Below are 14,593 nucleotides of genomic sequence, written 5' to 3' on the forward strand. Positions count from 1 at the left end.
AAATTTTCGTTTCATGTCAAAAATTTCCTGTTCCAAGTAAATTTATATGTCTTGAAGAAAACTCCCCGTACTAAAATAAAAACGATAATAATTTATAAGCCAGAAGGAGGAACAAAATTACTAATATTTTAGATTTTTACCTAAAATTTAACTAAAATATTATTGCTTTCCTTTCAAAGTATTGTATCAAAAAATGAGATTTCGAAATAAAAATTATTACCACAATATGCATTTGATTTTTTACGAAATTTGTATTAAACTACGTCATTTTTGTTAAAAAAATTAATCAAAATTCCTATTTATTTATGGCAGGCTTCGCAATCCTTCTCCTATTTTGGATTGAGAATTAATCTTTTGTTTATTAGCAATTTTATTATTTGGTTGAAAATTTGATTAATTTGTTTAAGATTAGTTTCTTGGGTTGGGAATTCATCATTTATAGTTGAAAATTCAACGGTTTTGTAGAAAATTCTTATTAATGGCTTGAAATTTCAACAATATGGTTGAATTTTTCTGTCTTACTGAAACTTCTTTTTGACTGAAAAATATTTTTTTGTTGATAATACGTCTTTTTGGTTTGAACATTAACCTGCTTGTAAAAATTTTATCTTTTTCGCTTAAAAATGCAACTGTTTGATTACATTTTTTTGGTGATTAAACTATTATATTCAAAATTCGGTTTTTTTTTAAAGATAAATTCAACTGTTTTTGATTAAAAATAAAAATATATTATGATTAAAGTATTATATTTCTTGCCATTTCATTTATTAAAAACTCACCTCTTTGGTTTTAAATGTACCTATATGATCAAGAATTAGTTTCTTTTTTTTGAATGCAACTGTTTTTTTATTTAAAATTAAAATCTTTTTGTGTGCAATATAAATTCTTACCATTTTCGTTGAGAATTTACCTTTTTTGGTTCAAAATTATACTATTATGGTAGAAAATTCAATTTTTTCTTGTTTATTCACAAATTCATGTTTTAGTACAAATTTACTCTTTTTTTAGATAAAACTCCAACTGTTTGTAAGAATAATAATAAAATACGTGATCAATTAACTTCATTTGAATGTAAATTTGATAATATTTCATTATTATATTTACTCGATTTTTTAAGTGAAAATTGAACTACTTGGCTGAAAGTTGAACCACTTTAAAAAAATCATTTTTTGTTCAAGATTTACAATGTTAGTTAAAAATGCATCCATTTAGTTGGAAGTTCGTTTCTTTTTGGACAAAAAATTAACTTTTTTATGGAAAAATCGTATTTTTTGGTTAAACTCAACTATTACATTTTTTTTTGAAAATTTAACTACTTGATTAAAAATGTAACTACTTTGTTATAAATTAATTTTTTGGTTTGAGATTCATTATTTTAGTTGAAAATTTATTTCTTTGGTTAATGATGCGTTCTTTTTTGTAGAAAAAGTTTTGATTTCGTATTATTTGGTTGAAAATTCAACTATTTTGTTAAACATCGTCTATGTTAGTGAAAATGTAAATATTTTTACTTTAAATATAGGAAATTTGAGTTCAATATTAGTACCTAGATTAATTTGGTTTAAAAAAATGTCTTTCCCTATTTTCGTAAAAAACCTTCTTATTTATCCTGTTTTTAGAGTATGTCTGTGAAGCCTGTTACCCTTATAAAGACATTTTAAATGTACAACTACACAACTGACTTATCTTTCCCTTTTTAATTTCTCGATTGAATCGTCAGCTATTTCGCCACTCCCAAAATTAACCTTGAATTCTACAAAATTGGCAAATAAATTATTTGGAAAATATTGAAAATTCTTATCAGAAAAAAGAACCTCTTTCAAAACGTCTTATTTTCTAACATCTTAAATTTCTGTTTACGATTTAAAAAAATTATTTGATATCTTTTTTTAAAAAAAAGGGGATAGAGTCTCGCTTTTAGGTCTTTTTGAGATCTATTTAAAAAATCTAAGGAGCAAAAAAGGGGATTAGATGAAAAAGGGAACGGACTGTGAATCCCTGCTGTAATGGTAAATGCTATTTATTTTGCGGAAATCCTAAACAATAAAATAAAAATGGACGTATTCTTACTCTTCGTCTGAGCTTAAGGCAGGAATACCAGCTGTTGTTTGATTTGGCGAAGAGGCTCCATCAGTGACATCAACCGATAATTCATGATCGGCAGCATCAGATCCTGTGTAGTGGGTCGTGTCCTCTTCCGACGATATGTCTGCTCCTTGAGTGTCGGAATTTTCTATTATTTTACAAAATAAAAGTACTTAATAGTGAAATTAGAATCGGTATATCTACTTAAATCCTAGAAAGAAATTCTTTGACAATTCCAGGTTTCTTTTCAGGTATCTAAAGTTTTCTCTAGGTATAATTTTTCATAATTTTTTAAAACAATCGACTCGGAATATGTATACAGTTTAGCGAGTTTATTATAAATAATTTTGTTTCCAGTTTCTAGGGATTCAATTAATATGTTTAATTTAGAAAGCTTTGACAAATTATATTAAAAGGTACTCTCAAATATATTAGAACTGTCAATTAATTGATTATTAAATAACACTTAACCTAAAGTTCATGATTTTGAACAATAAACTACATAAATTCTCAAATAAATAGTTGAATTTTCAATTAAAAAAGATTAATTTTCCGTCAAGCAAACAAAATTCTTCCAATAAAAGTGATAAATTTTTATCAAAAATGATGAATCTTCAACTGAAATAGACGAAATTTTTAAAAACAAAAAATAAATTTAGCAAAATGGTTTAAATCTCAACCAAGCAGTTTTATTTTCAACCAAAAAAAAAATAATTTTCAAACCAGAAGATTCCTTTTCTACCAAAAACACAATTTTTTTAACAAAATACATGAATTTTTAAACAAAATAATAAAATTTTTAACTAAGAGAAACAAATTTACAAACATAAAGTTGAATTTTAAGCCAAAAAGATAAATTCTTAACTAAAACTATTATTATAGTTGAGTTTCCAACCGAAAATAGAATTCTCACAAGAAAAAAATTAATTTAAAACCAAGAAAATGAATTTCTATAAAAAACAGACAAACTTCGAAATAAATAAATAAATTTTCAATTTAAAGTAATAAATTGGCAACCAAAAATGTCATAGTTACACATTCAGTTAAAAAGAACAAAATTCAACGAACAAAAAATAATCTTCATAAAAATAGTTACATTTGCAAACAGAGTGATAAATTTTCAACTAAAATTATCAAATTAATTATCAACTGTAATAGTTGAATTTTTAACCAAGAAGATTGATTTCTACCAAAAAAGTAAATTTTCTACAAAAAGTGATTAACTTTCAACAAAGTAACGGAAATTAAATCTTTATTTTCAATCAAAAATATTGGAATCAAATCAAAAATACAACTTTTCAACTAAGAAAGATTTTCCAGTCAACAGAAATAAAAAATTGCAGAGAAACTGTTGAATTTTTTACTAAAAATATTAATTTTTTTCCAAAGAAGACCATTTTTTCAGTAAAATACATAAATTTTAAAACAAATAGTTTAATTTTCAACTAAAAAAGATTATTGTCCAAATATTTAAATTTTTATCTAAAGAATATCAGTTTTCAACCAAGCATGGAATAGTTAAATTTTCAGTCCAATAAATTAATTTTCCACAAAAAAATGCAAACAAAGTTATACATTTTTATTTAGAAGCATGAATTTTCAACTGGGATATATTAAACTTTAACAAAACAATCAAAATAAATTTAGCAAAAGGATTTAAATTTCAACCAAGAGGTTTTATTTTTACATCAAGAAAATTAATTTCTGTAAAAAAAAGACAAATTATCAACAAACAAAAAAAGGCATGTATTTTCAACTAAAAATAATAAACTGTTAAAAAAAATTTCATTGTCAAATTTTCATTTAAAAAGAACAATATTCAACGAAAAAAAAAAATCTTTAGAAAAATAGTGACATGAACCTTTAACTGGAATAGTTGAATTTTTAATCAAAAACATAAATTTTCAACCAAGAAGATTAATTTCTACCAAAAAAGACGAAATTTTTTACTAAAAAATCCAAATTTGTATGGACGTAATAAATTCCCGGTCATTTCCCGGTTCGCAAATATTTTTCAAGGTCAATGAAATTACAAAAGTGGAAGACTAAAGCTAAAAAAATTCCCACTTGAGGTGATAAAAACTAGGATGCAAATGAAAGCACTCTAAGTGGAACTGTTAAATTTTGAATTTTAAAATTGAAATTTAAAAGTTTTTAATTAAAAAATGTTGTATTAAAATTCTCAATAATTTACGCGTATAAAATTGAAGGTACTAACGATTTTCCATATAAAAAAATATAAATCCATGTTCTCATTTTCAATGCTCTAAATTAAAAAATCAATCAATGAACTTTAAAATTTTCAAAATTATATAATTTTAAGGAATTTTAAGCTAGAAACATCAAATATTGTATAATTGAAAAAAATTTAACTGAAAATTTCTTAAATTAGAAATTCAATTCTTTTCTTTTCAAATAGTTTAAACATCCTTGGAAAACTTCAAAATTTTATTTCAAAATCTTGAGAAATCTAGAAGTTCTTTTAAATTAAAAATTATTTCTGAACTTTTTTCAGAACTTCTAAATATCTGTCGAAACACACACACACACTCTCTCTCTCTCTCACACACGCAACACAAAATGTAGATTTTCGCAGATTTTAAACAATTATTTTAGGAGAATATTTAAAAAGTTTTTCAAAGATTTAAACAAAATTTGTAAAAAAAGATTCTCTAGAAGATTTAAAAATTTAAGAATTAAATTTAAGAATTTAAAAGAATTTAAGAATTTAAAAATTTCACTTACAAATTAATCATGTTTCGAAATTTGAACGATTCCAGATTTTCTATATCAAACAATTCAGTTAAATATTCTTTACTTTTAAATATTTGATTTCAATTTACTAGTATTAAAAAAATCCATACATTGCTAAATATTCAATAATTAATATTTTTTTAAATTAAAAATTAAAAATTGAATATTTCAGAGTAAATCAATATTTTAAATTTGATTAAAATAAAATATTATGAAGTTATTTTTAAGTTGAGAATAGTTGATAAACTTTCAGTCACACGTTCACATTTGTTTAATGACTAAGCTTTCAAATTGAAATCGTTTAAGTTTTAACGTTAAAATCTGAAAATTTTTTTAATTTTGAACTGGTTTAAAATCGTTTTGTCAAATCTTTTTTATTCACTTTTTATTACTTAAAGTGCAGATAAATAAAAGAAATGTATTTATTTATTAAATAAAAATGTTTTTTATCCAAAATTTTCAACATCAAAGGCTTTTATTTTTTATTTATTCAAGTCTTTAAGAAAGCATTTTAAAATTCTTTAAATTAAAAATGTAAGCTTAGAAATAAAAATTTCTAATGGAAAATTTGTAAAGTAAAAAAATTTTGAATTCAACATCGTAAAATAAATAATAGCATAATTGAAAAACATGAAAATTCAACTAATTATTTAAAAAATGTTGAAATCAAACGTGGACAGATTTTTTTTCTACAAAATTGTAAAATTCCTGGTAAAAAAATTCACTGTCATTTCCAGGTTCTTTCCGGTCTCAAAAATTTCCCGGTCCAGCGGCCACCCTGATTTTTGAAGCAAAAAGATAAAATTTTAATCAAGAATATTAACTTTCTATCCGAAAGTACAAATTTTCAAAAGACATCAATTTTGAACCATATACTTTAATTTTCAACCAAGATCAATACATTTTCAACGAAAACTAGAATCGTTAAATTTTTAGTTAAATACCTTAATTTCAAACAAAAAGACACGATTTTTCAACAAAATAGTTTAATAAAGTCATAAAAAAATACGTTTATCAATAAAATATAATTGTTGTTCAATTATATATTGCAATTAAAAAAAATAAGCACGCTTCTGAACAAATTCCCTGAATTTGAAAAATATTCCCTGACATTTCCAGGTTTTGCCAGGTACATAAAAGTTCTCCGACAATTCCAGGTTTTCCAGGTAGGGAAGACATCCTGATCAATCATCGCTAAATTTATTTTACTTTAAGAAAGAAAGCTTCATTTTTATAAAGGGCTTTTCATACCATTATTGGAATCGCTGAGAGTATTATCCGGTCTTAAACGGCTCAGTCTTCTTAAATGCTCTTCTACAGCTGTCCAATTATGCTCTCGTTCCATGTCTCTTACGAGCCTTTTATGCCTATCTAAACCGTAAATGGGATGACCCTGAGGAGGACTACTTCCTGACATTTTTCTTGCCCGACACAGTGTACTTTACGATTTTATCATTTTCACCTGCAATAATGCAATTATAATCAGATAAATTCATTTTTCTTTGCTGCTCAGACTTGAGTGAATTTATTCTTAATGTAATTAAAAATAATATGATTCAAAGTTTATCAAACGAATTTTTAAAATCAAATAATCAGGATTGGTCAATTTCAAAGCATGAAAAACTCAACAACTTCAAATTAGAAACTAGCAAAATTGGAAAATTTCTAAATGAAGAATTAAAAATTGAATACCTTAAAAACAGAGTGTCACTTAATTCTTTATTTTCCCTATTGATTAATATGTAAAGAGCGAAATTTGAATCTTGTAAAATTTCTATTCAAGAATCTTTTATAAATGTAGTGAACGAAATTTTGAATTTAAATTTATAAACTTTTTATTTATTATTTTTAGGGCTGCTACAGCCCAATTTAATTGAAAAAAGTGATTAATTTCTAACCCAAAAAGTGACTGAAAGCGACTAATGTGCTTTCATAATTTGACCAATTTTATTTTGAATTTAAAAGAATTTGATCAAATGTATAAGAAAAAATTCAAGTTAAATTCAAAAGAATGGGAAATTATTTTGAATCCATTAATTTAGTCAAATTAGCGCGTATTTAAAACAATTGAAGGGAAGTGCGAAAAAATTGATTGGAATCATACAAATTCAAAATGAATTAAAAAAAATTATACTGAATTGAAAGCAATTCAAAAATACAAAAAATGTCCATTAATTGCAGTAAAATTGGCGTTAATTTAGAGAAACTAAAGGGGAATGAGAAAAATTTGATATTCATAAAAATTTAAAGTCAATTAAAAATTTTAAAAATACATAAATAAAATAAAACTAACTGATAAAATTTCAACTATAATTATAAATAATAAAAACAGGTGTTTCGGATTTTAATCGTGTGCAAAACTACGAATCTTGCCGACGTTTCGTGAAAATTGCTATTCAAGAAACGTCGGCAAGACGGCAAGATTCGTAACTTCACACGCGATTGAAACCCGGAACACCGCTTTTTATTATAATAAATCATCGTGAAAGCATTAAATCGATTACAAAATTATGAATATTAAGGTGAAATACTTGAATTTTCAACAAAGAAGAATATTAATTTTCGAACAAAAAGATTTATTTTCTATAAAGAAAGTGATTTTCAAACGTCAATAAAAAATGGAATAGATTAATTTTCAGTTAAAAAAAAAATCATCCAACTGATGAATTTTCAACTAAAATGATGAATCCTCAACTGAAATAGTTTGATTTTAAACAAAAAAAAAATGAATTTTCAACTAGAATTGTGAATCTTTAATTGAAATAGTTGAAATTTTAACGACAAATATGATTTTTTAACTAAAATTATGAGTATTTAAGTGAAATACTTGAATTTTCAACAAAGAAGATAAATTTTCAAACGAAAAAGACGATTTATGAACAACACACTCGTGTTTTCAACCAAATAGTTGAATTTTTAACTGAAAAAGGCAAATTTTCTAACAAATATTTGAATTTCTAACTTACAAAGATCAATTTAAAAAATGGAATAGTTTAGTTTTTGATTTAAAAATTAATTTTTTATGAAAACTGATGAATTTTTATATAAAATGATGAATCCTCTACTGGAATGGTTTGATTTTAAATAAAAAAGATGAATTTTAAACTAAAATTATGAATCTTTAACTGAAACAGTTAAATTTTAAACGAAAAATATTAATTTTCAAATAAAATTATGAATATTTAAGGGGAATACTTGAATTTTCAACAAAGAAGATGAATTTTCAAAAAAGAAGATTCATTTTCAAACAGAACTATACATTTTAGAACAAAAAAAGGATCTATGAAAAAACACGGATTTTCAACGAAATAGTTGAATTTTCAACTGAAAAAGAAGTTATTTTTAAACAAATAGTTGAATTTCTAACTTAAAAAGATCAATTTAAAAAATGGAATAATAAAGTTTTCAGTTAAAAAATTAATTTTTTATCAAACTGATGAGTTTCAACTAAAATAATGAATCTTCAACGGGAACAGTAGAATTTTTAACCAAAAAATATAAATTTTTAACTAAAATAATGAATATTTATGTTAAATACTTAATTTTTCAACAAAGAAGGTAAATTTTAAAAGAAGATTAATTTAGAAGATTAATTTAAAAAAATTTAATTTTAGCTAAATGGGATAACTTAAACGAATATTTAATTTTCCAGTTAAAAAAATAAATTTTTGATCAAACTCATGAATTTTCAACTAAAATAATAATAAATCTTCAACTATAATAGTCAAATTTTTAATAAAAAAATGAATTTTCAACTAAAATTATGAATCTTTAATTGAAAAAGTTGAAATTTTAACCAAAAATATGAATTTTTAATTAAAATTATGAGTATTTAAGTGAAATACTTGAATTTTCAACAGAGAAGATAAATTTTCATAGAAGATTAATTTTCAAACGAAAAAGACGAATTATGAACAAAAAACACGTGTTTTGCAACCAAATAGTTGAAGTTTGAATTAAAAAAGATCAATTTTAAAAAAACAAAATGGAAGTTAAATTTCCCGTTTAAAAAAAAATGGATATACTACCAAAAAGGTCATCCACGAATATTGACCTAAAACTTGCCCTAGGGGTTCCTTTTAGACCCTAGTTGAATGCAGTAAAAGTATTTTTGGCGCAAATCCATATAAATTAAGTTATTATTAATTTTTACTTTGAAAAACCAAATTAATATTTTTCGAGAAAAGAATTTTCAGATGTGGGCCATTTAAAATGCAGAAGATTAGCGCGCGTGGATTTTTTTAATCGTTGGAAAAAGAGGGTCGGCGAAAGTGGATGTGAACCACACCCTGTCCACACATTCACGCCGAACCCCTTTTCTAACACCCAAAAAAACACGCGTTCTAGTGGTGGTCTTAAATAATTTTCAACGCTTAAATTGTATTCTTTAAAAACATTCTGGAAACTAATATTGCAAGTTTCAAAAGTTTTTTGTAACACAAAATAAAAAAATTCATTTTTGTAAATTTTCTCAAAAAAATATTAATTTTATAAAACAAAGTATAAATATAAAAAATATGTCTTCCGACAAGATCTAGGACTTTAAAGAATCATATTTTGTCCAAAATCCATATATTTCGAGATTTTGAAAAAAAAAACAAACAAAAGTCAAAATAATTAATAACTTCATTTATATTGAGCTGCACCAAAAAATTATTTTAGTGCGTTCAACTGGGGTCTAAAAGGAACCCCTAGGCCAAGTATAATGTGAATATTCTTTGGTGACCTTTTTAGAAGTATATGCAACAAATTAATTTTTTACCAAACTGATGAATTTTCAACTACAATGATAAGTCTTCAACTGGAATAGTTGAATTTTAAACGAGAAAGATTTATGTACAGTTTGGAAATATGTTTTTTAATTGTGAATCTTTTTCATTCATTTTTTCGCATAACATTACTCATGATAAACGGGATTACTTTTAAATCTTCAATGAAAAATAAGATTATGAATCTTAAACTGAAATAGTTGAGTTTTCAACCAAAAATATGAATTTTCAAAAAGATAAATATTTTTGTGGAATGTTTGAATTTTTAACAAAGAAGATTAATTTTTAAACAAAATAAGGCAATTTATGAACAAACTACACGAATTTTTAACGAAATAGTAGAATTTTCAACTAAAAAAGGTAAATTTTCTACCAAATGGTTGAATTTTGAACTAAACACGATCAATTTTATAAAAATGGGCTAGTTGAATGTTCAGTCAAATGAATGATTTTTTAACTAAAAAGGGCAATTTTTCAACCAAATATTTGCATCTTGAATAAATAAAAAAAAATTTCCAAACAAAAATGCAACAGTTATATTTTTAGTTATATTTTAGGTTGAAAAATTAACAAACTAAACTAAACGATGAAACTTCCAACGGAATAGTTGTACTTCAAACCAAAAAAGATGAATTTTCAAATCAAATGATGAATATTCAAGTTGTTTAAAAAAAGAAAAAGATTTTTCAACAAAAAACATGAATTTTTATACGAAATAGTTCATTTTTCAAGCAAATATTTGAATACAATTATATAAAGCTACTTTTGTAAATGAAGAATAATTGTTTTTAATTTTATATTACAACTTAAAAAAGGGAGCATGCTCTTAAAAAAATGATTTAGTTTGATAACAGAAATATGGTAATTTTTTCTGAGCTAATTAATGTTTATTAAAGTACCGTTTTACGTAAAATATTCTAGATAAATACGAAATAGTTTAAGAAATAAAAAAACGTAATTTAAACTGTGAATTGCGTTTCTATATGTTTTGCCATTTGACCACGTCAAGAATGAAAATGATGAATATTCAACTCGAATAGCTGAATTTTAAACCAAAAAGATTAATTTTTAAATAAAATGAATATTTATGCAGAATACTTAAATTTTCAACCAGTAGAATTATATTTCTACCAAAAAAATTTAACCAAATACTTGAATTTTGAACTAAAAAAGATCAATTTTCCAAAAGAAAAAAGGAATAGTTAAATTTTCAGTTTCAAAATTAAATTTTAATCCAAATGATGAATCTACAACTGGAATAGTTGAATTTTAAATCAAAAAGATGAATTTTCAAATAAAAAGATTAATTTTCTACAAAAAAAGACGATTTATCAACAAAATATACGAATTATCAGCGAAATAGTTAAATTTTCAATTGAAAAATATTAATTTTCAACTAAAATGATGCATTTTTAAGAAAGATAAAACAAAAAATATGATTTCTGAACAAAATATATGAATTTTAAATGAAATAGTTGAATTTTCAATTCAAAAAGGCACATTTTCAACTAAAAATTTGAGTTTTGAAATAAAAAACATCAATTAAAAAAAATTTACTAGTTAAATTTTCAGTTAAAAAATTAATTTTGAATAAAAATGAAGAATTTTCAACTAAAATTATAAATATTTAAGTGGAAAACATGAATTTTTAACAAAAAATATGAATTTTCAAACAAAAAGATAATTCTACAAACAAAAAGATTAATTTTCTTCCAATAAATACGATTTATAAACAAAATATACGAATTTTCAACTAAATTGATGAATCTTCAACTGAAACAGTTGAAGTTTGAAGCAAAAATATGATTTTTAGCTAAAATTATGAATATGTAACTTCTTAAAAAAAAAAAAACGATTTTTCAACAAAATGCATGCATTTTTAACGAAATAAATTAATTTTCAATTAAAATACACAATTTTTCTACCAAATAGTTAAATACCATAATATAAAGCTACTTTTATAAATTAAGAACCATTGTTATTCAATTTTATTTTACAGTTGAAAAATAAGCTTTCTCTCGAAAAATTCCCAAACTGAAAAAAATCCCCTGAAAAGTCCAAGATAATTCACTAAAATAATTCGTTTACAAACTTTTATACAGAAAATGCTACAAAAATCATCCCACACAAAATACTTGAATCCGCCAAATTGATTTATTTTGATAACAGACATATGGATATTTTATCTAAGCCAATTAATGTTAATTAGAGTAAATTTTCACGTAAACTATTCCACATAAATACTAAATGATTTGAGAAATTAGAAAAACTACGCAATTTGAATTGTGAATTGAGTTTGTATATACATTATGTTTTGCCATTGGACCACGTCAAGAATGTAACGAATAATTGTGCTAATCATACATATGTGAGGTTATACAGAAAGCAGAGTGCGCAATGATCTAAAGAATGTGATGTCTTGAAATCTCATTATCAATATTTTAAAACTGAATTTACAAAATGCACTAAATGTATAACAGTCGTTTGCTAATGCAATGGGGAAGGGTCAAAACTCACCTGGAAACTTTTGTATATATATGTAATGTCGTAAATGTGAAATTAATTCCAAAATTGCTTGCTCTCTCGGGTTGAGGGAATAGGACAACTTGATACAAATTATAAACGTCCCCTGATACGACTAATTTCAGATATTTACAGTAAAAAGATATGTAATGTAACGTCCAAGGTCCTCAGGTCCATACTTTGTATTTGTGTACAAAGGCAGAAAGGGACTGTGTATGTTGAAAAAAGTAGTTTCTATCTCTGGTTTCTAGATTTTTGGCTGGGGAGCCTGAGGGTCCACCCGCCAATCAGAGATCGCATTCCTCTGTAGCGCTTAAGCCATTGGATGTGTCCTCGACAACGTTCGATTATTTCGATGATTACTGATTTTATGAATTGTTTCGTTATAATTGGATAGATTGATAAAATTCCTTTAGAAAATTAAAGATTCGTGAAGTTTTAAATATTATTCTTTGAATGATCTTTATAAATAGTGCTGCCTTTTCCATAAATGTGTATTTATCTTTGAAGAGTTAGAAAATTTCAAAACATCCGCCAAAAGTTAAAACAATTCAAAACTTTCATGAAACGTTGGAAACGTTTCAAAGTTTCAAAACTTTCAAATGTTCAGGTGGGAAAATTTACAATATTTTCACAATGCTGTCAAGTATTTAATTCTGTGATAATATAAATTATTATAAATTTTGAAACCTGTATCAAAACGACGCCATTTTTTTGAAAATTTATATTTTTTCTTTGGCTTGGTTACAAATCGAAATCAATTTTTGAAAATAGTTTTAGTAGAAAATTAATTTCTTTGGTTGAAATTTCATCTTTTTGGTTTAAAATAATAAAACCGTAATTATTTATTGTTGAAAATTCACTTTCTTATCGAAATTTTTTTTTTTACTGAATATTTAACTATTACAATAAAAGATTCATCATATAAATCGAAAATTTATCTCTGGTCGAAAGTGTAAATTTTTTGTTGAAAATTCGTCTTTCTTCATAGAAAATTAATCTTCTTAGTAGAAAATAAGCACTTTAGTTAAAAATGTATAATTTCGGCGAGAAAATTCAAATGTTCTTTATAAAATTCATCTTTTTGGCTTTAAAATTTAAATTTTAGTTGGTTTGAAAATTCAACTATTTTGGTAGAAATTAACTTTTTTACTAAAAAATGCAACAATCAATTTTTCTAGCTATGAATCAGCGATTTTTAAATAGTAAATCAGTAAAATTGACTGATTTATCAGTAGAAATAATTGATTCATATCTAGAATTCAGTCCCTGATTAAATTTAAAAAAATTTGAACTAATTGAAAACTAACGATCTATTCCTATAGTTGAAAGTTGGTCAGCGCTTCCCATAGAGTGATAGAAAAAGCGTAACGGAAGTATTATACAGGGTGGACGCGTTGGGGCTTACCTACATGGCGAATCGGATGCTACCCGAATTGCACAATAGCAAGGGAGAAGCCATTATACAGGGGTATTTTCATATTTCACGCCTTTAAAGTTGCATTCGGATCGGCCATTCGATAAAGTCCGTGCATCTTCGGATCAAGTTTATCATAGTTTCCATAGTTGTGTTCGAAACTTCAAATTGATACAAGCATGAAAACAATATAGGTTATGTTACATAGTAATTGCAAATAATAAAAGTGTTTAATTAATAATGAAATGAGACATGTGAACTGAGAAGTAAACGTCAATTTCTTTCTGTACCATTAACATTATGGAATGTCTGCTGAGTGACAAATACTATAAAATAGTAATAATATTTTGCGCTTCCAGTGGGCGAAGAGTGAATTGTGTTTACCGCTTATTGATGGCATAAGACCAGGTATGTTATGAATACACAGGATATGTTTTAAATAAAGTTAATGAAATATTACATGCGTAAACTTTAAATTGACATTACTTACATTTACTCACAGCCCGGCATGTTTATTATACTTTCGATTGATTATTCTTTACCAAAGAAATGTTTGGTGGTTTTGTATGTTTATCACTGACAATGTCGGCAGTCACAACTTAAATAATAATTACTTATTAACAATTTAATAATCATTACTTATTAATCACTTTAATAAGTTAAACCTTTATTCTATAATTAAAAACTTGATTATCATTGTTTTTTACACAGATCGATCCTAGGAGAAATACACATCAGGAAATGCAGATAGAATTGGTGCATTTTAATCAAAATTCTTGAAAAATCGTTATCTCTGGACCTTATCCCAAGACTAGAGATTGATCAGCCTAAAATTAATTATCTGAGTCATTTGAATGGTATAGGCGTATCAAAAAGATATCTCGAAGCAAATTAACTTGCCCGAATTTTAATTGATACAATTTTTAGGGATCTTTTTATTTCAGAAAATGTTTTCTCTGGACCTCATCTCAAAATTTGGTTTGATCAACCAATAAAATAAATTAAACACTTGTTGGTGATAGTATTGTACCAGTAATAAATCTAG

General features: G+C 24.8%; 1 protein-coding gene across 2 annotated transcripts in view; it reads right to left on the reverse strand.

Moving 5' to 3' along the window:
- Positions 1-12,381, reverse strand: part of LOC117167346 (E3 ubiquitin-protein ligase MARCH5-like) — a 33,534-nt gene extending 21,153 nt beyond the window's left edge. Inside the window, exons 1-3 of one of the 2 annotated variants that reach the window (XM_033352206.1) lie at positions 12,126-12,381; positions 6,091-6,301; positions 2,071-2,233 (exon numbers count right to left, since the gene is read on the reverse strand). In XM_033352206.1, the coding sequence (XP_033208097.1) occupies positions 2,071-2,233; positions 6,091-6,256 (329 nt within the window). In that variant the 5' untranslated portion in view covers positions 6,257-6,301; positions 12,126-12,381. The remainder of the gene's footprint in view (positions 1-2,070; positions 2,234-6,090; positions 6,302-12,125) is intronic. The other variant, XM_033352205.1, reaches the window with a different exon arrangement.
- Between the last annotated feature and the right edge of the window lie 2,212 nt (positions 12,382-14,593).

The sequence above is a fragment of the Belonocnema kinseyi genome, chromosome 2 (assembly GCF_010883055.1).
Source record: "Belonocnema kinseyi isolate 2016_QV_RU_SX_M_011 chromosome 2, B_treatae_v1, whole genome shotgun sequence".
In the NCBI taxonomy this organism is placed as follows: Eukaryota; Metazoa; Arthropoda; class Insecta; order Hymenoptera; family Cynipidae; genus Belonocnema; species Belonocnema kinseyi.